Source organism: Falco rusticolus, chromosome 4, assembly GCF_015220075.1.
Source record: "Falco rusticolus isolate bFalRus1 chromosome 4, bFalRus1.pri, whole genome shotgun sequence".
Classification (NCBI taxonomy): Eukaryota; Metazoa; Chordata; class Aves; order Falconiformes; family Falconidae; genus Falco; species Falco rusticolus.
In genome coordinates this window covers 61,784,744-61,806,822 of record NC_051190.1, presented here as the reverse complement: position 1 = coordinate 61,806,822, position 22,079 = coordinate 61,784,744, and the positions used below count along the sequence as shown (strand labels likewise).

Sequence of the window (22,079 nt, the reverse complement as noted above, 5' to 3'; positions counted from 1 at the left end):
TCTAACATTTCTAACACTTACAGTGCATTTAAGCATTATTTTCATAATATTAATGGCTCCTTGACCTTCTTTCCGAACTCTGGAATGACACAGAATTTGACCCTGCGCTGTATGTGTGAATCACCTTCTGTATATTCATGTTTTACTTTGTCTGCCGTGAGAACGTGCATTCTGCTGGAATTCAATTCACCCATTCAGTTTTGCATAAACCAACATTGCTACTGCAGATGCAAACCCGTATGTGCATTAAATTATCTGCATTATGAAACGCTGCTGTCATTTTAGGCACTGGAGTGCTGTATGCTTGCTAATGACACAGCATTTTAAAAGCCTGAAACTTCCTAGGACACAATAAAACTCACTTGCACTTACTAGTCCTTCTATATGTCTTTTTCTGACATGGTTCTGAATTTATCATCCTTTGAAAGTATTTCAGAATTCACGCAAACCATTTTTCATGCCCTGCTGGGCAAGACAGTTTGTAAGAGACTGTGTTGAGATAGATGGTTTACAGTCATCCTTCAGATCATAAGAAAAGATAGATAGCTGGCTTTGTATCGTTATTGATGTCAGCAATTAATATCATCTTAAGCATCAATGAAAATTATATAATTAACTTGCCAATTCAGGCAAACTTGAATTTCTCCACTTTTCCTTCAATTCCCTACCCTGATTTATTTTAAGAAAAATTTGATCTCTAGGTTCCTCTACTAAATGTTGAAAGGTAATAAATTTAGGGAATTGGAGCCTATGAGCCAGCAAAATGTCTTTTTATGGCAAAGTTGCTCACCCTTTGTAGAAAGCAAGTTATAATCCAACTGCTTCATTCACTTTTCAACAAGATTAGTGCTTTAGGAGGTACCACTCACATGTTCTTTGGAAGCTATAATGGAAAATGTGTAATTTTTTAAATAAAAAAACACTCTAGTTTGTATTTTGAAGACTTATAGTGTTCTCAGAGAAGTCAACCTAGAGCCACTTAAAGCAAGAAAATAAGATACTAGGTAGGGGATATGATTTGCATAAAATCTATTTATATTGCTCTGACACAAGAAAATATTCCCACTTTCAGGTCCCTTTATAGCCAGAGTGATATAGAAGCAAGCATAAATGAAAATTAGGTGTTTTAATTTCCTACTTTTAGGAAATGAAAACAATGATGGTGGCTTGTTAATCTGTAAAAGTGGCAAGATCCACTGTGCATCTTTTCCCACAGTCAGATCTACTAAGATACGCTACTGCAAAACTTGCTAAAGTGCAAGTTTCTTTCAAAGAGACTGCTAAGATTCAATCCAGCCCCAAAAGGTTATCAGGATCTTTATATATGCAGATATCCCATTTGTAGGATAAATTAACTTTACATAGGATTGTACTGGGACGTTAATTGTCTTCATAGCAGCTCATATGGTTTTGTGGTTCAGATCTGTGACCAAAACAGTGTTGATAACACAATAATGTTTTAGCTCTTGCTGAACAGTGCCAAGACTTTTGCTGTTTCTCGCTCTGCCCCCACAGTGAATAGATTGGGGGGTATGCAAGAGATTGAGAGGAGACACAATTAGCCAGATGACCTGAACTAACTAAAAAGATATTCCATGCCTTATACCATCACTCTCAGCAATAGAAAGGGAGAGGAGGAGGCTTAAGGGCGTTAGCCATCTTTTGCTCCAGAATAGGCTGGGCATCAGTCTATCCATGATGGGTGTTGAGTGATGGCCTTTGCGTCACTTCTTTTGTTATGTTTTCTTTCTCTCTTCTTCCAGTTCTTCACTTATTAAACAATTTTTATCTCTATCTAAAAGTTTTCCGGCTTTTGCTTTTCTCTTCCTCTGTCTCACTGGCAGTTGGGGAGAAGTAAGAGAGCAGCCCCGTGGTGCTTAGCTGCCTACTGGTGTTAACCCACAACAAGAACAATTCCTAGAGTCACACTATTTTTTAGAGAACCTGCAAACCTTCTACTTTGAATCAAAGTAAACTCAAAGGCTTGGTCAGCCATATGTGCTTACACAGAGGATGTAGGAGTGAAGTAATAACCTTCACAACAGTGATCCTCATGTAGAAGATTAATGAGATCTGGTAGGTGGAAGGCCAAGGCTGCAACCTAACTCTTCGCTTATGGGTGCAGGAAATACTTTATACATAATGCCTTACTCTCTGCAGCACATCTATTTCTCAGAGGCTGGTACCTGAAGGTTGGATTTACATTGCTGTTTATATTCAATATTCCAGATTAATAATACCGCCTAGCTGCTAAAGAGGGTAGCAAAATATCGCACTGTGCAAGTGTGACTTATTTAGCAATTCTGACACGCTTACTGCACAGAAATTCACTACAAGACTTTATGAACCACACGAGGTTAGCAGCAGCTAGGGGTACTGCCAAGAAACACTCCATCCTGCAGGAGCACCATTTATGATGGAAGTGACTATCCTCTGCACCCCAAGTTGGCATGCAGTTCTCGGCTCCCAGGGGGACAGCGATACTGTGCTGCAGTTGCTGCAATCTTTCATTTGAAGAGAAAAAAAATAGTGAAACTCTAAGAAATGCAAGGTGTTAGTGCCAGCATTCTGTCTATAAGCATTTAAATTACAAGTTCTCCATGTAAAGAGGTTTCCATTTCCCTACAATCTCCCATTAACTAGTATTTCCCCCCCCTCCTTCCTCTCTCAACTGCCATGTGTATACGTACATCAAAGAGCTTCATTTCAGCATTTCAGTTCAGTGACGGATTAGGTGAAGGCTGCTCAATGACAGATACATGCTTCTAAGGCACCAGTTCCATTTTCAGAGGCAATACAGGTTTCCAGGGGTATATCTGCAGAGGGGAACTATGTGCGTGAGTCTAACATACGTTCACCGCTGCTGTTTAGAAACTCCTTACTTTACCCACTGGCTCTCGGATTTTTGAAGGTCTTAAAACTTCCAGAGGAATTTGGTGCTGCATATCGAAAGCTGGACTGTTCTGATGCCCTCTTCAAACCCTCCAGTCCTCAGGTTTTCTGCACCATTAAGAAAGGTACGCAGGCACACAGGACGGCTCTCAGAGCAACTAGTGCGCTGTATGTGCAAAGCAGCATACAGAAAAGCACCTGCATGAGCAGAATATGGCATAAGGCCTGCCTCTTTCAAAACCACATGCAGTTCAATGAGACTTTTCAAAACATTAGGCGCTTTTGAAAATGTTACAGCTGAAACCACAAATTGGTTTGTACTTGTATGGTGCATTAAGCACCTTCTGAATATGAAGCATCACATGAATTAAATATGCTTTTACATGCACAAAGAAGGTGGAAGGAGGCTCTAAGTGGAGGTTTCCCAGTTTTCTCACTGCTGTTGACACATTCCTTTATACTTTACTAAATAGACCCTATGCAGTGCCCAGTTCTGCCAGCTTCCTGATTTACTCAGGGGTGCGTGTGGCTGCAAGGTGAATGGCAGGGACCTGCAGAGGACTAACACTTCCCCAGGTGTGGGCTTTGCACACTGAACCATGTGGTGCTAATATCAGTCCCATACCATGACTTCCCTTCACCCACAAATCCATGGCTATTATTTGTGTGATTATGCCAAATTCTGTTTATAGAACATGTTCCATCATACAGTTGTCTAACAAACTCCTACCGTAACACCCCATAAAGTAAGTCAATAGAGCCATACTCTTCCTTCCTTCCTTGCATTTTACATTACTATCTTGACTGACAGCTAGTACCTAAAACCTCCTTATCTAAGTACCTGAGTTACTTAAGTAACCTTCATCTTTCTGTGCTTCTGTCTACTTTTTATCACTCTCACTTGTCAAATTATGTCTAAAGATGATTGTGAACTGCATGACGGTGTATTTTTATGTACTCCATGAAATGCTTAGTACAGTACCAGAACTCAGAAATGGCCTATTTGTAGAATATTTATCAGCACAGCATTAAATATCTTGAGCTCTACAGTTTACTTCACTTTCATATATATAAAACCCAGAAATACAGAAACACCCACTATGATAGGTAAATTGGACATAACTCCTTGCAGAACACATGCATGAAAGATCGATCTCTGATCAAATGACTGTAAAAAATTAAGGAGTCAAGTGAAACCATATGAATAATTCTTTTTTTTTTTTTTTTTGTCACAAATCAAAACCTGTTCCTCTGGGACAAACTATATTCAAACTATATAAACTATATACTATATATATATACTACATAATTCTGCCTTTCTCTAAAATTCTTTTAAAAAAGAAATAATAATAGTCAGTTACCTTGACACGTGATCAACATTCTCCTATTCAGAATTTTGTATATAACTATTTCCCCCCCCAAAAAACCCACTAGTATTTTTGCTGTACTTTCTGTAGTCTTTAGGTGCTAAATTAACAGCTGGAGAAAATATTCTCCTTGTATCTAACCAAAAAGCAGCCATAAATGTCCAAGTCTCCTGCATCCTTCAGAGATCGAGTTGATTAACCCTGTCTTGAATGGACCATTCCAGTAGTTGGGAATGTAATCTCTAAGTTCATTCGAGTCTTTCTCTTGTGACCTGTCTACCAGGAATTTTGCTGATAATACCAATTTATTTCACTTAGGACAATGATTAGTCCATCAGTCATCAGGGAAAATTTTCAGTCACTGCAATGTGGTTTGAATTGAACTTTGTTTGACTCCTGCTGTGAATTATGCCATGTAAAAAATACTCAGATTGGTACCATCAAATTAAAAAAAAATAGCCAGGAACTGAACATTCTCGCTTATGGATGCAGGGCAGAAAAACACCAGCAGGGAAACAAGAGTTCAGGTTTGCAGGGGTTTGCAAGGGACTGTTATAAATATTAGGGAGGAAAAATATTTTAAAGTTATGAACAAATCCTTGGCAATGTCCTTTATGAAATGTTTCTGAGTAGTCAAGTGTGCAAGATAAAGCTGCACAGGTTGATTGAACTAGTACAAGCAGCAATTGTGAAATGAGTAATCCAAAGGCTTGCTGACCTTGGCAGCGTTACAGAAGCAATCTTTACGTAAGAATGAAGTGTTCTTAGATTATTTCTCCCAGTATATTAGGTTTCAAACATACTTTTACTTAACCTTTGTAAAGAGCTTTGAAATCCCCAGGTAAAAAGTGCTATGTCCAGTTACAAGAATGAAGTATGAAAATATATGCATCTTTCTGTCCCAACCATTACTTTCCTTGCACGTACATATTTACTGCTGATAATGCAAAGTAAATCCCATTGCCCTTATGCAAGATAGTTAAGCTCTGTTATGTCCTCTGGACATCAGCCAAGGCTCTCCAAATTACCATAGTTTTTTTAATATAGGCCCCTCTCTTTCTTTTAAAATTAAATTAGAGAAGTCATTTCCTAGGAAGGTGGGGTGAAAGTAACGGAAGAAAGGATACTAACTCCCAGGCCAAACTAGTCCTCCTTTGCTTACAGAGACTGTGCAAGCCTCCTTAGTCCAAGTTTGCAGAATTAGGGGTTGAACTGATTTGGATTAATTACAAGGAAAATAGGAGCTGCCAGCACAGGGGGAAAAAGGATGCCATGGCATTTAAAATGGCAATATTCACCAAAATAGGCTGATCATCACCTGAGGCACTGAGCAAGCCAAAGATCTCTGGGGCAGGAGGCATTTAAGAGCCCCCCAAAACCTCTCCTTAGCCTTTGTAAAACAAAAAGGGAACAAATAGGCAGAAAGACAGACACAGTGCACATGGTCTGAGTTTCACGGAATTTTTTTCCGAAGTAAGTATTTGTTTAATATCATTGCCATAAAGAATTTCAGGGCTCTAGGATGGAAGTCAAACTGTTCTCAAAGCTGACCACCCTACATACCTTTGCGTATTTCATGCGATTACTCAGCATTTCTCTGACTACTTCCATGTTACAAGCTAGATGTTATAAGCCACCTCATATTCAAGGTGGCTTAAACCATTTACATTCCCTACTTTCACCAGGTGTCATCTAAAATTATTGGTAAACAAAAGACTGGATCCAGTTTACCCAAATTTAAATATTTCTAAGAACTATCAAAACTTATTACAAGAACCAGCAACTATTAAAGAGATTTATTTAAAAATCTGAAAGCAATTCACCTATATATGGTCATTTTTTGTTTTTAACAGAGGCGATATTGAGTAGCTAAATTAAATACTAGTAACTCAATACGGAGACATACAGTACATGTCCTTAACTGCTTTTTCCCTGCCACTGCTTTTTTTTTTTTCCCCATTCCTTTCCACTTCCTTGAGGCAGGCTCTATTTCCTTGCTACTTCCCTAAACCCTGAGAGCTCCCAGTCTGAGGCAACAGGCAACAGGTTTTTTACAACCGGTTCTAAGGTAACAGCAGTCAGAAAGCACTGCTTTGAAACAAAACAATCCACAAGTTTTCAAAAACCACTTCTCCACACTAATGAAGCACCTGAACCCTTACACTCCTGGCAGCACAGATCATCTGAAGGTCAGTCTGCAGCTCTAAAGCTAGATCTGAGCTTTTAGCATGGGATTTCTTCTCCCTTCAGCAATCCAACTGGCAGTTTTATGCCACTCTATAGCAATAATTTTCTCTTAAACATTCATATGCCTTACTCCCTCCATTTAAAGAAGCCTAAGAATGTGCTGCACAGGGGGAGGTGACGTGGAGATGACAACAGTAAGGAGAAGTATCTGGCTGATTCCAGGCCAGGTACCAGTAAACACCATTTTGGCTAGAATGTTTAAGTCTTCTAATAACATGTAGACAACATACCTGCTGATTCTTGGGAAGTATAGAAAAAATATTCTTTGCTGTCTCCCTACCATACTCATAAAAATAGCAGTTTTAAAGAAAAAACAATACAGATATGGATGCTATGGGTGAAATCCAGATTAGCCTTTCTGCAGCAATAGAATCCACAGAAGTAAATGGGAAGCAGGATTTCACCCTGTATTTTTTGATACTGCCCTCATCAGTAACATGACTGTGGCTCTATAATGTAAATTATTATTCCAACAAAATATTAAGAATGCAGTCATCAAAATACAAAAAAGTTACATTATGATTCATTAAAATGATGTTAAGTAAAACCAGTAGCATCTTATACAGCAATTTGTTTACTCATGTTGAAGATATTCACAATATACTGCATTCACACGTAGCATACATACGTACACACATTTCCCACACAGTATGCTGTGTGTGTTCAAATGCATAAGTAAACTTTGCTGAAGTCTTCAAAAATGACCATCTGCTACATGCACCGTATTTTGGTATCTCTGTATAGATGCTCTAAGTATGTACCATGGTTTCAATATTCAGTTCTTTATCCATTAACCTGGCCAGACCATCTGGACACCTTAATGAATCTATTAATGAATATCAATCCTCTAATCAGCACATGAAATCTCATAGGTACTCACCCTGCAAACTGGGCACTGCCAGTGACTACTGCTGTCTCTAAGCCTGAACTCATCAGACAAACACTTGGAATGATACACACGAAAACACAGGTCACATATCAACACCTCTCCAGGCAAATGGCATTCAAAACAATACCAGTCATGATTTTCTGTTTCCCAGTCCTACAAAAAATACAAAATATTTTGGTATGACATTCTGTCAAAATCTGCAGGAACTAAGAACAAAATTGATACGTCTTGAAATCCAGCAGCAATTAGACATTATAAACATTTTAAGAGTGTATAATGTTTAAAAAACAGGGGAAAACCTACATGCTTCAAGTTCTTTATCAATTTAATACATACTAACTCCAATAGAAGTGAATGCCAAGTTTTAGTTTTTTCAAGTGTCTGATTTGTAACAATTTCAAATATGAGCTCTGTCCACAATGAAAAGTGGGTTTGCTTTCTAGCTTTGTGAAAATACTTCTGACTTCTCTGTATTAGACTACAAACAGAAGTTTGTGCACCTCAACAGACCATACCTATTTCCTAGGACTATCCCCTTGTTTTGATTGTTACAGTATATTTTCAACTGTAATTTTCTGAAGGGCGGTCCCTTCCAATCTTTACTCTTTTAAAACTGACAACTTTTCAGCATCAAAGTGTTGAGTTACAAGAAATAAATGAAATAGTGAACCTATTACTGCAAGAAATGTTTCTGTGAAGCAATCCCAATGCAATTCAAAAAAATTAGAAAATGTTTCACTTGCAGTGCCCAACAGCACTAGGCTTATTTCTGAAATGTTCTACAGAAGACAAAGGATATGGTTCTGCTGATGCACAGATGTCTTTAATACACTCTTCCTTGAAAATTCAGCCCCAACGGCCGAATTCTGACCTTTGAAACATGTGCACAAGCTTTGCTGAAGTAAATGAGAGCAGCATGCATATAATTTGGAGGCAGAATTTTGCTCTAGGAATCTATAGTACTAAATCCAAGCAGAATTGCCAGTGGCCACCAATACATGTTTGTTGCCTGAAATGCCACACTTTTCCCTACACTTAGAAGACAAACCAGCTGTCATATCTCAGATAAAACTCCCAATGCCTTTTCATGTCACATGTTAATTTTCAATGGGTTCAGATCTCTGAAAAAAATTACTCCTATTCTTCAATAAATTATCTTGATAAAAATCTGATCAAGCTACTTTTAACATCATGTTGTAAAGGTGGCCTTAGTAATTCCTACCAACTGCCAGAACTGGCATTTATCTGATTCTCATTTTCCCGTGCCTGGGAACTGGGGTCATTCAAGTCCTTGTGTGAGAGGTCTCCTCCAACAGAGCAGTGTAAGAAGTGCTACACAGAAGTGGCACTTCTAGCCCCTTACGCTGAAGAGCAGCTGTGTTGTGTACATAATTCAACTGACCAGAGCTCCCATGAATATAAGAGATTTAGGGACAGCCTCAATCCAGATCGCCTACGCTTTTATATACCATGAATGCTGGACCGCAGGAGCAGTAAGTTTAGGGAAAAAAAAAACCAAAAACAAACAACCCTTAAGCAATGATTTTTGAACACAGAACTCTGCCCTCCTTTGTTGTTCAGATTAGTAGTGTAGCTTGACTCTTCTATCATGTCTCCTCATTTAATTTTACTTGCCAATTCTGTATATGTCAGAATAGCATAATAATACCACCAAATCCGGCTATAAAGAACACATCCTCATTTCACCAAAATCTCTCCCCTTCCACAAAGTCCAGTGGCAGTACACTTTGGGACCCCTTTCTTTATGATATTTTAGAAACAACTAAAGATACTGCATTGTCAATGTACTTGATTTTCCTGTAGACTGAGAAAAATCAGAATAAAGTATTGCTTTATATTTCTTTCATATTAACTGTAATAGTTATCTTCTTTATGAAACAAACAAACAACAAAAAAAGATCGGATGGCAGTTAAGGGCCAATTAAGCAAGAAAAAGAATCAGTTTTGATTAAAGATCTATCCAGATAAAAATCAAAGAAGACCCCAATAGGTCCTGGCTATGGAGGAATTTCACCACAGAATCAGGATTCCAGGATTCTTAATTTTTACTCATACTGGTTACTTATTGGTATATCCCAGATATTCCATTGTTAGGAAATATGCTGGCAAAGATATGTGGAATTTCATAAACATACAGAAATATACTTGCTGGCAAGAAAAATCATACACTCAAGCCAGAAACCATGACATTAAATAAAACACCAGAAGAAGCTTCCTTCAGTATTCACACTGTAAAGTTTTGAAAACATCATTATTTCTAAATGTAATCACCCGGGTTTTTCACAGAAAAGATTTTTAGTTGAATGCAGTATATTTAGTGCATACGTATATACAAAACATTCATTTGTGCAATATATTTGAAAAGTTAATAAAGACAATAAAAAAGGTACATAGCCCTTGTGAACAACTACCCTATTGACTTCAATAGCAAGGTCAGAAGCATTAATTTTGCTCCAACAGCAATGAAATGTTATTGCTTCTCTTGATTTACATAAGTTTGGATGGGAGCATAACGTGCTCCCGACACATTTCTTTCATGCAGGAGATCAGATTCATTTAAATAGCTCAAACTGCCTGTCAGTGCTCGGGGTTGGACAGGTCAAAATTCTCCGCCAGCTGCAAACACGGTTAAGTCTGCAATTACAGAACACACCACCAGGTGTCACCAGCCACTCCGAAAAGGACTGATTAAAGGGCGACCATTGTAACAGCTTGAACTGTAACATGTGAGTAACCACTTCCAGCCCCCGGGAGAGAGAAAAAATCATCCAACTACATACATACATAATGTAGACTAAACTCAGAACTGGAAGTGATATGGATGATGGTGGTGGTTAATATAGTAAACTAAGCTATCCTAATGGAAGACAGAAACGGAATAGAAAATATGACAGAATTCAAAACCACATAGTGCAAAAATTGTTCACCTTGTTTTTTGCTGCTGTCTGGGAAAAAGGCTGCATACCGTAGGCCTTTCAAAATAAAAACAAAACAAACTTTGTATCTATACTGTAAGCCATCCGATTATCAGGATATACACAAGGCTAGAAAGAATTCATGCACAGTGACCAGGAAATCTGTTACTTCTAACATCTGGTTGCATACATTTCCTCCTGCGTTTCTGGAATGCTACCTAACACTTTCAACCACATTTTGTTTCTTTAAAGTATCCCATGTACTTGTATCATTACAAGAACCCAACACCCATCTTCTTCCCCATACACACACCCACCACCAGGCCACCTTAAAAACTGTCAAGAATATTAATGATTGTTAATTAATGCACTCTTTTCGATACATAAACCTTCTTTGGGCATCTAAAAAAGATCCCTGTAACATAATTTACTGCTTAGGGAGTGGCCCCACCAAAAGCAAAGGTACACTTCGCTGCATATTATCAAAGATTAAGCTATCACTTTATCAATAAAACTCACGCTCCTTAATTGTGTATAACAGGTGATGTATTTTCCTGGGGCCATGTGGAATGAAGGAAAGATCTCCCCCACAGCGCCTCGATTTGTCAATATCCTTATTTCCTGATGCTGGGCAGGGAAAGCCTCTTGGATCACCGTGCTGGCAGGTGACAGGGAATCCTCCGCCAGCAGCACCCGGTGGCCCAAGTTCAGCAGTTCAGCGGCACCCAGCGACTGGCCACAAGCCCCAGGAGGGAGTGGATTTGGCAGCAAAGCTGCACAGCTCAGATGTAACAGGAGGCCTTCCCCTTCGTTTTACTCAGCTGCCCGTTGCATTCGTAGATAGATGCATCAGCAGGGCAGCAAATGCCTGTTTGGGGGATTGGATTTAATAGCCAAAGAGCTATGCTCTGTTAAGCAGAGTGGGATCTTGCAGTGATATGGGTCACTTGTGGTCACTTGCTCTTTATATTCAAATCAGTCAAACATTTTATCACAAAGGTCACTTTGCACTGACATAAATAGTTGACATTTTTCAGCAACATGAATGAAACAATGCAATAATTTCAAAAATACAGCTTAATTTATGACCAACACATAAGCTTACTTTTTTGTGATTTGGCTTAAGTAGGTTGTCTTAAAGCAAATACCTAAATTTATTCTGAAAGTACAGAAAAATAATATGGGACAGAAAACGTCAGGCTATCCAGAAAGAACATTTGACAATTTAAATACAGATAAACCCAACAGAAAGGAATGAATCATCATGTCGTAGCCTTTACTGTAGAATAAAATATATAGTTGTTGTCAAGGAAAGAATAATTTTACTGCATAAAGAAAATGTCCATTATAATGCAAATGTACATGGAAAAGAAATGCTTACTCATTAGTAATGGAGATTTACTTAGCTGTAATTGAAATAGGGAATCTGTATGTTGGAGAATGTGACATCCTGCTGTACAATTAGCATACCATTAAGTAGGAGATGTGAAGTACATACTAGGAGTAAAATTAACAATAACTTAGAGGTCACAATTTTAAGTATTAAGTCACTTCCATACCTCAGAAGTCCATAATCATTATTAAAAAAAAAAAAAAAAGATGTAAAAACAATTAGTAAATTTTTGTTTACCTATAAATTACATGTAGGCATTGCACATGAAAACATTATAACCTCCCTTCTCAGACTCTGTCTAGAAGGACCACTTTGCCTTTTCATAATGCACATTCCATTAACATAGCTCATTTCTTACCTGTTAATCTGTTTTCTCCAAGTCCCTTAATGGTAGCCCAGATACTCGGTATTAAGTCACTCTACTATCAGGCGGAGAGAGGAAAAGGGAGGGGGGGAAAAAGGCAAAACTCTATTCATGAAACTCCCCTTTACGGGGATTTGCTGGTTTCATACTGTTGAATTAGATTTCCCAAACCATCCAAATTATGGATATCCTTTGGACCCAACCAGTAAGCTAAAAAAAAGAAAAGGATCACATAGATGGGAAAAACAATTGTAAGTCAGTTATCTCTTTGGCACAATCATGTTTATTTATGAACAGTATACATACAGTTCTGTTGTCCTAAATTCAACATGACGCAAATGAAGGAAAGCATGTTCCATGGAGCTCATGGTTCCCAGCATTTCCTGTGTGGCACTTGTTCCATAGCACTCTTTAGACTTTTTTTTTTTTTTTTTTCCCCCAGGTGTTCTGTTTCAAGTCCTTCTGCAGAGTTTCTTTGCTTCTTACATACATGCTGCTGTGGTGTTTCTCTGTATCTCTCATCCACACTCACCCACACACGGCTCCTTCCAGATCACCGGCTTTTCATTCAGACACACCTGTGCGCAACTCATGGTCAGCCCTGTGTAGTGTCTATGCTTTAACAGATCCTAGAGCTCTAGCTGTCTAGCAGATAAAGAACAGTTTTTCACATTTAGTCTAAAGGGAAGAGTATTAGCAGATACAGAGTGTATTTCACCTACTTTGTATCATAACAACACTTTTGGTCTGACACAGTGGTGGAATCCAGAATGGCAGCAAGGTCCATGCTGGCAGAAAAATACATTTACTAAATATAAACTATTTAATAGTAGTATTAATAGTAGTATTTATAGTAGTATTTGCATGCCACATTTATTTCAAGACATTTTCAGATCACCAACCCAAAATTTGAGTGTAATCCTTTCCTGACTATTTCATAACCTCTTAGGAAACTGAAAAGGATCTGAAAGAATGAGTTCCTGCCATTTCTCAGATTCTCATTTCTTTGACATCTCATAAGATAGGCCATGCCCAATTTGAAGATACCATTTCTGAGGCAAATGTTCTGGATTCTGTATTTTAGGATTTGGGAACAGCCATAAGGAGCACTTCTTCCTCCTCTCCCCACCTTCATCAGTTTTAATATCAGAGTTCTTCCAATTTTCCCACCTTCACCTAAGAGGGAAACTTTTAAAATCTTGGATCCTGCTGTTAAGGTTTCTTTGCTGGCTTTCAGTAACTCTTCACTGAAACCCAACAAAGTTGACTACTGGTCCATATCAAGTAGACAGATACATTGAAAGAAATGCCTCCCACAAAAATTACACATTACTTTTTTCACATCTTTAATTTTGCTTTGGGTTTTCCAACCTGCATCTATCATCACCTGCTGTTGGGAAGTAATTGCTATCTTCTGTACTTAATCTTCCGTATTTCAAACTTTCTGCTTTAAATGAGAAGCCTTTATTGTAACAACAAGTGGTGGCAGTGCATTCTAGCATGGGTGTATCAACCATACTATCACTTTTGTCCCATATCCGAGCCGTCTCCTTAAGAGGTCTCAGAATATGTCACAGGAACCTATGCCCCCATTCGCATTAAACAAAGCAGCATCTATTTCTTTCTAAACACATTCTCCATTCCTAATCAATCAGTTCCTTTCTGTCTTTTTCAGGCAGCATGTTCCTATCAAAGCTTTCTGGATGAGACACAAGCTTTACTATTGCTAACTGTTAAAACTTTGCAGTGCATTTTGCAGTCTTTATGACTCCCGAATATAACGAACTGCTGTGGGTATGCACTACCTATGTGCACTCCCGTTCTCCAGCACAAAACCTGAAGGAAATGCTTCTTACTTACACGTTTGCTGTAAATAGCTACTGCACACTGAAATTACTTGTCTGTTCACCAACACTTCTCTCAAAGTGTAAATACCAGAATCTGTGCCCCATCCAAAACACAGTCTTAAACAGGCTCAGACAAGAGCAGTTGTAAGAGTCCTTAAGAACCACGGAAATGCTAAACTGTGCTCAGCTTTGAAAAGTCTCTCCTTGCCCACCTATCCACTGCTTTTGCAATCCTGCTGAACTTCCAAGTAACTACTCTGTAATAAGAGATTTACAAACTGTGGCTGTTTATCTGTAGAGCTGGACAGATTGGAGTACGGCTTTTTCAGAGGAAGACTAGCGTGCACCTTGTACGTGCACACTGGCCTTTTTTAAACAGACTATGTCTTGTCGGGTACAGTAGCTAATAAGAAATCTTCAGCTTATCATGGATCTCTGGCAGAAGTATTGGTTTTCACTCAGACACTAGCATGCATCAAATACTACCTGGGTCAAACAAACATAATGTGTCACGGAACACCATTCCCAGTATTTTTTCAAACACAGTGGGGATACTGTGTATGTTTTTTTGCCAGAGTTCTGTGCCTGCTGTGAGGGCAGTCCTCCTCCTGCCCTTTGGGTCAGCCTTCTCTTCATGCCACAACATCCCTGGCTCCACCTGTTCCTTAGCAAGCATGAATCCTCTTGTAAACTTGCTCTCAGTAGCCCACTGAATCCGCTTTTATCTTTTCATCAGAATGACAGGTTAGGCTCCGAACTGAGGAAGGCGTAATTAATTCCTTGATGGCTCAGAGAACTTACTCCATCTTTGAAGCACGTAAATGTGAACTAGCTGTTTCTTTCCCTTTTGTCATTGCTGTACAGGATCCATACTTGATCAGGATGATTGCTTTACAATGATAAAAGTTTCTTAGATCAGCCCATGTTTTACATTTAATGTTAGAGCAATGCATTAGAGTAAATCCAGCATCAAAAGAAGCTTATTTTCTCCCCTGTAGTTTCCTTGCATGTATGTATTTACTAGATACACTGCCTCCTGTTTTGCATTTATTTTTTTCCTACTGCTTTTGCTCATCAAAAGTGCTCAGCAAATAAACAAGCATCCATCTCTCCTTCAAAGCCAAAAAGATTTCAGCAGCTAGAAATCCTTTATGAAAATTGTTTCACTTCATTTTTTCCTTCCTTTTCTAGAAAACTACCACAGCAGGTAGCTACAACGATGTGTGCTCTTACAGACAGGAAAATCTATCCATTGTAAATCAGTTGCCTTTATAGATCCTTTCCTTTGATGACCTGAAAAAAATGGATTTCCATAAACTGACTGTAGGACACTTAGCAGGTATTCATTACTCATATTTTATCACAAAGAAATCCAAAGCAATTAGGAGTTCATATGTCCTTACAACTACCTAGACATCTGCTTAATTTCAGGTTTGTTTATTTATTATTGCCAAGATTTTCACAATTGGTTTTTTACATTGTTTCTGATTTCTCTCATCTCAGAAATCAGTTTTATTCTATAAAGAACCAACACAAGATCATCAGTCAGGAGACAGACCAAATTCACCTTCTCTGTAGTGCATATCAAACAGACCTATTTATAGGCTCATGATAATCCATTTCAATTTTCTTCACTGATAAAAGCTTCCTCTTCTGATGCACTGATGCAAGAAGACTCAGGTTCTGCAGTGAATTCCACAGCCTCTCAGCACACTTTTGTCCTTCTTTCATTGAGTTTAGTCTGCAAGCCTAAGGTTGTCTAATTAATTTATTGCCAGTTTATCTTAGAAGTTGTCTGTTTCTGGCAGAAACCACCAAAGTTTTCTCTGGATCCCTGCCAAGACAGGTAGACTTTTATTCCCTCTCCTACCCTGCAGTTGTGTTCTGGACAATTCAGGGTGATAGAACCCAAAATACAGAGCCAGTCTCTAGCTCCCAGAGCTAAAGGAGAAGTAAAATTTTTCAATAAGTGTAGTAGCATGCCAGCAGCCAAAATGACTGCTAAACCCCCTGTCATGCTTATCTCCTCAGCCTACAAGCTGTGTTCGTGAAGTAATGAATAAATCTCAGTTTCCCTCCCAAGAAGATCACGTTTGGGTAGCAGTAGTTTACACTATTTGAGGTGAGACAATACAAGTATTCTCCTCCAGGATATCAGAAATAGCAAATAGTTTCCAATGAACATATTCTTTTTTGTTTCTTCGCATTCCAAGTGAGTTCAAGCTTAATAGGAACTTTCAACTTGATCTCCTCAGAAACTGGATTCGCTTCTGCTGTCAACATCACCATTTTTTACATAGATTGAGCCAAGTGGAGGTTTGTAGGCTATTTTGATGAGGGAGATAAATCAGTGACGCAGTGAAGTATTTATTCAGTGCAATGCCTTTTATTTCCACATTACATGCATGAAGGTTTCGTTCCCCTAGAAAGAGGATGAATCCACACCAGAAAGAAACCATGTCTTTGCTTGTAGTTCCAAATGTCCTTCCAAGACTTGTGCCCAAAGGGGGTCTCCCTCCCCTTTTCTTTCTTAAAATGTTTATATTGCTTCTCTGGCCTTATTTTCTTCATGGGATTTTGTAGTATTTTTCTAGGTTAATGCTTCTCCACACAGAAACATTTTATCTGAACCAACAGTTGAACCTCCTACACACTTTAAATTTTCAACTTCTTGTCCATGTTCCCTGTGCTGCATGTGTGGCTGGTATTGTTTCAGCTGTCAGTGGCATGAGGGCTACATTTATTGTGAATAGAACATGAATATCAATAAGCCTATCATCATCAGTGAAGTCTCATTCAGTGACCAGCATGACATAATAATGGAAGATTCAAAACAGTTGCCAGAGTTGCAGAGCATTTTGAACCCAAAAAGTTAATAAAAACTACACTACTAGGTCAGGGTTGGCACAAAAGAGGTGGAAAAAACCCAAGATGCATGTTTTTGGAACAAACTCAAGATGGACTGAAATATGTCATCTAGTCTATTAGCATAACTTAAGTCCCAAGATGGAAGCTTTATTGACTATTTTACTTCAAACCTGTAAGTAAATTATCATTCCTCAAAACATGCTTTCAATCAGAAGAAAAATTTTGTAAAATCTGTGAACATCATCAGTATCTCAACTCCAGAACAGTGACTGAAAGCCTCAAACAAGAATACAGCATTACCTTGACTGAATTTTTAAAAGTCAAGTTGGCAAATCTGAAAGAGCCAAATGAAGATGCTGATGAGGTTGTTTTACCAGTTTAAAAGAAGCATCATCACTTAGATGTATGCAATAAGATGCATTTTACTAGTGTCATCCTCAGCAATATGAAGATCCTCCAAACAGTGTGAGCTCCTTTTTTTAGGGGATGAAAAATAAGGATGAGCAGAGGAGAGGGAAGAAATACTCCCAAAGAGAAAAAACAAGATGAGAAAAGGAATGCAGAGAATTGTTCATGACTCTCAACCCATCTGGAGACAGGAAAATCCACTGAAACAGCAGTGAAGCCATTCTCATAAGCTGCATGCTAATTGCCTTAATGCAAAGACAAAGGAGGGTCTTGGCTTCAATACAGCAAGAATTTCTCATCCACAAGGTAGGAGTTCAGAATTCTGATTTGTTTCTCAAGGACAAAATAGCCTATGCTTTGATTTGGCAATTTGAAAATATTTGCTTTCTGAACTTTCACAAATCCACAGCAGGATATTACACCAGTGCACGCTAATTTTTTGTTTATATAAGCATTTATTCAAATAATTGTATTTAAATATTTAAATATTAATTACAATAATTTTACACTAGTGCACTGTTGTGATAGTAACTTGCAAGAAAAATCATTGCTATTAGCACACTGTGGGTTAACGTGGTGGCAGCCTCTTGGCAAAACAAGCTCTGAATGATGGGACTTTAGAGGATGGAAAGGTAGAAAAGAAAGATTCAAAGAGTTCCAGAAGCTCATTTCCCTTGAGTGCTCGCACATGACCAGACTGTTACGTGGCCTGACCCTCAGAGCCTCCTCATACTCTCCCTGAGGTGTGGAATAAGAGATGGAATCAGTCTGAACTTTTCTCTCCCACAGGACCATTCATTAACTCTTTGCATCAGTGAATCACCAAATGTAAAGAACACTGGTACTTTCACAGTAATTAGGAATCTACCTGGAATGCTGCAGCTGGAAAATCCTCGATTTGTTACAATACGTTAGAAATAGTAAATAGCATGGTTTGGGCTATGCTTGGCTTTGGATCAGTGAATTCACACAGGACTTCAGATTAAAGGCAATACGGATGGGTAAGACAAATGGAGAATTTTTTAAACACTGAAGGAGATTTTTCTTCATTTGGTGTGACATGTTCTTCCTCTTTGTGCACTCTAGTTGTGTGAGCTTTCAAGATGAAGGCACTGGCTGTCACTATTACTGTTTCATATTATCCTTCTGCTCCTAACAGAAATGAATGGGATGCACATTAAAACCATTCCTCAACCTAGTTAGTTAGAAGCCGCTAGCTTGCTAGCAGTAACTGGTAGCTATGCAGATTGTTTTTGGTTTGTGGTTTGGTTTTGTTTTTTTTTATTTAAAGTGTGTTTTATGTTCAGAAAAGATACAAACCCTCACAATGACCATTCTTAAGCTTTTTACCATTATCTTCATATTTATGGAGACTCAAGATGACATAGCCAGTTCAAAAAACAGCTCCTGGCTACCAACACTGACCTAGCATGGAAAAATCAATATAATTACAAAAGCAATAAAGCATGGCAAGTAAGGAACCCAGCCTTTGTTCAATCTAAAGCAATTTAGATTAACAGAAATGTAACAGCCAAAATACTCCCTTCTCATAGATTGATCCTAGCAAAATTGAACCTGCAATACATCAAATCACAATAATTACTGGGTGTGAGCCTAAGGTCACTAGGGTTAACAAAATCACCTTCAAAACTCACAGTGCTGGCAGTGGGTTATAACAAAGGTTAAAATGATGGGAAAGCAGACAGAGTGAAGAGATGGATTATTCAGGCAGCCTTGCAACTTGAAAGTATCCGGAATCACTTTGAGCATGCACCAGTACTTTCTAGATATAAAATATCAGAAAATCCCCAGTAATCAGTTCGCAAGTTATGAATACATGGGTGTGTTGGGAAAAAGCAGATTCTATTTTGAATGTTTTCTGAAAACAGGAAAGCAAGCAAACTACCCTTCCAAATAGCACCTGCTCCACTAAACTAAAGAATTAGAGGAAAGAATTGGAGAGGATTGGAAATTGGAAAGAATTGGAAAGAATTCATTTAGACATGGAGAGGACCAAATGCACAGGAAAATGACTAATTAAACCTCAAAGTCAAACTTAACTAGCCAGGAGAGTTACTGGCTCTTTACATAATCAATTAAATGATCAGAAAATAGAAATCTGTAAAAGAGTAACTTCTTGAAAGCATCATAACTTTGTATGTATTTTGTTAGTGAAGAAATAGTTCAAAGTGCCTTAAGTATGAAGCCTCACTCTTTGTACCTCATTAGAGAATTTGGCCACTGTGAACCAACTTTAAACCACAGCAGTATTATGAGATATGTTGGATTCAGATGCAAACAATGAACCCGTGTTACTAACACATCTCCATCTCAGAAGAGCACAATATTGTTTGGCTTTATGAATACATGCACATTGAAATTATACATTCATAATGCCTCTCTCTGGGTCAGTGCAGTTTCATGATTTTAATCATGAGGAGAAGAATTAGTATGTTAAATGCTCAAAATAGCTCCATGCACACTGTAGAAAAATCACAAAATATGTAAATGAGTAAGACTAACTCTAAGAACTGTACCTTACCCCCCCATAAAACTACATTACATTGGTGCTTTAATTTGATTTCTTTCACTGGGATTAGACTGAGCACTATTTTACACAGATAAAAATACGTAAAAATCATGACATAACTGAAAATAGAAACAAATAGGTAAGGAGAGTCATGATTCTTTTCCTCAAGAAATACATTTCCCTTCTACTTTATCAAATGCATTGAAAACATAGTTAACAACACTGATTTGCAATTTTTTTCCTAAACCTGAAAAGCAAGGAGATATTTTCTTTCATGTTGATAATAAATAACGCCTCCAAATTCCGCAAGTTCTGTGAGAAATAGAAATAAGGCTTTTAGAAAGAGAAAGTAAACTTCCATTACCAGATTTCAGGACTGATATTTCCCTTGCAAGGGAAGAAGCTGCAGAGAATTTGTTGAATTGCATAATAATGGCATCGACAAACTGTGAAAATGCAAAATTCCTAACTAAAATCCTAGATACCAATTGAAAATAATTTCTTCTCTCATGATAAGGAAGTCTGTAAGATGAGAACACATTCTGAAAATGTGCAATACATCTGTACAGACGGCAAATAAGCAAACAAAGTGAATACCTGCACAAGAACCAGAGGTATAATATCTGCAGTGAAGTTCTTGTATCGGTAACAACCCTTACATATCACTTGGAACACAGTATATTTGGCAACAGACTCCAAATTTTTAAACTTAGTAACTTATATAAAAATATTTCTCCCACATATATCTGAGAGAAAAAGTGAACAATTTCATACTTTTTAAATCTGATCATTCTTTTCCCCAGTTTTTCAGAATATTAACTTTCATATTCATTTTGGAAGGACCTCCTGATACCCTCAAACTGTTTTGTCTTTGCACCTCAGATTGTTCTTTTGTATATCTCTAAATATGAGATTTTGCTTCATTTTTTTACCACAGCTTCAACATCCTGGTAGAACAATGACAGCTAAGTAGCATAATTTTTTTAACACATTCCTCTGAAGGCTAAGAGTAACCCTATCAGAGATGGTGTCCTTACTGCATAGATCTATCATCATGTCAATCTATTGGATAGGGGAAATGTTTGGAAACACGTAAGCAAGCACCATAGATTATCTAATGAATCTTTTCCAAATAGAGCTGTGTTTTCATAATCTGTATACTTTCAATTATTGTTACTATTTATCAATCAGTCCACAGTCATCGTTCAAACCAGTACTTCCAGGACTTGTGGCAGTGTCTAGTCAGGCATCTATGTAAGTAACAGATACAGGTGCTCAGCAGTTCCGTGGCCCAGGCCAGTAATTTATTTACTTGAATATGGATTTAAAATGCTAAGATTTAGATCTAAAACTTCGAAAATGTAAGAAACATCAAGCAAATACTCAAATAATGGAGGGAGGGATGACAAGAATGTGTCCCTTTCCTAACTCTTTGAAACAGCTGGTCCTTACTGACTTCCACTGTGGTGCCAGTAAACAAGCCAAATCCAAGGGCATTCTTGATCTGCTGTCAATAGGTGGTGGATCAGTTCTCAGGTCTTTCTGCTTCACATTATGAGCTTTCCAAGTTCCTGTAGTACCAGCCAAAGAGAGTTTGGCAATTGGATCAAGGGTCTGTCTGTAAGGGCTAAAGTTTGATAAGCCTGAAATCCCTGTTCCAACATCAACAGCCCTGTTTCAGAGAGTTCTATCTCCTACAAGTGGATCTCCAAAAAGACGGCTGTGTGTTTGTCCTTACTCAAGTGTAACTCGAGCTGATGGTTCAACAGTCATTAGTACTAGATCTCAGCAGTACTGAATTACAAAGAACTACAAATTGCATCTCAATCAAGTGCAGACAAAGCATCTGTAGAACTACCCAGTGTGTCCAATGTAGAGAACATGCCAAACTTCATGGTTTTGCACCAATTGTGGAAGAATGGAGAATACTCGATCTGATGTGGAGTGATGACAATGACACTTTGTTACTCATTAAAAAATTTTGAATAAAAGAACAAAGAGAATGACTTTATAGCAAGTCAGTGTGTTTTCCTTCATCTGTCTGCAGCATTTTGATTCAAGGATCAAGAAGTTGGAGGCTGGGGAATGTTGAAACATGGCCTGGATCAGAAGCTGATTCCTATTTTTGCATAAAACTGTTCAGTCAAGTGCACACTGGTGTTCTGAACAACTAAGATAGCCATCAGCCGTATGGTCACAGCACAATGCATCAGTGATTAGCAGTCATGCTGAAAATACAGTCAATACTTCCAACCAAAGGGCTATTCACAATGTGACTTAAGCAGCATTTTCCATCAAGTCAAAGGCAACTCTTTTCATTCAGAGATAAAATAATTAA

General features: G+C 38.1%; 1 protein-coding gene across 7 annotated transcripts in view; it reads right to left on the bottom strand.

Moving 5' to 3' along the window:
• The window catches only part of ZMYND11 (zinc finger MYND-type containing 11), a 107,763-nt gene that overhangs the window by 20,986 nt on the left and 64,698 nt on the right, over window positions 1–22,079 (bottom strand). For 3 of the 7 annotated variants that reach the window (XM_037382969.1, XM_037382965.1, XM_037382967.1), the window contains exons 4-5: window positions 10,344–10,388; window positions 7,387–7,548 (exon numbers count right to left, since the gene is read on the bottom strand). The exons of 1 other annotated variant lie outside the window; for it this stretch is intronic. In XM_037382969.1, the coding sequence (XP_037238866.1) occupies window positions 7,387–7,548; window positions 10,344–10,388 (207 nt within the window). The remainder of the gene's footprint in view (window positions 1–7,386; window positions 7,549–10,343; window positions 10,389–22,079) is intronic. 3 more of the 7 variants (XM_037382968.1, XM_037382970.1, XM_037382971.1) reach the window with 2 other exon arrangements.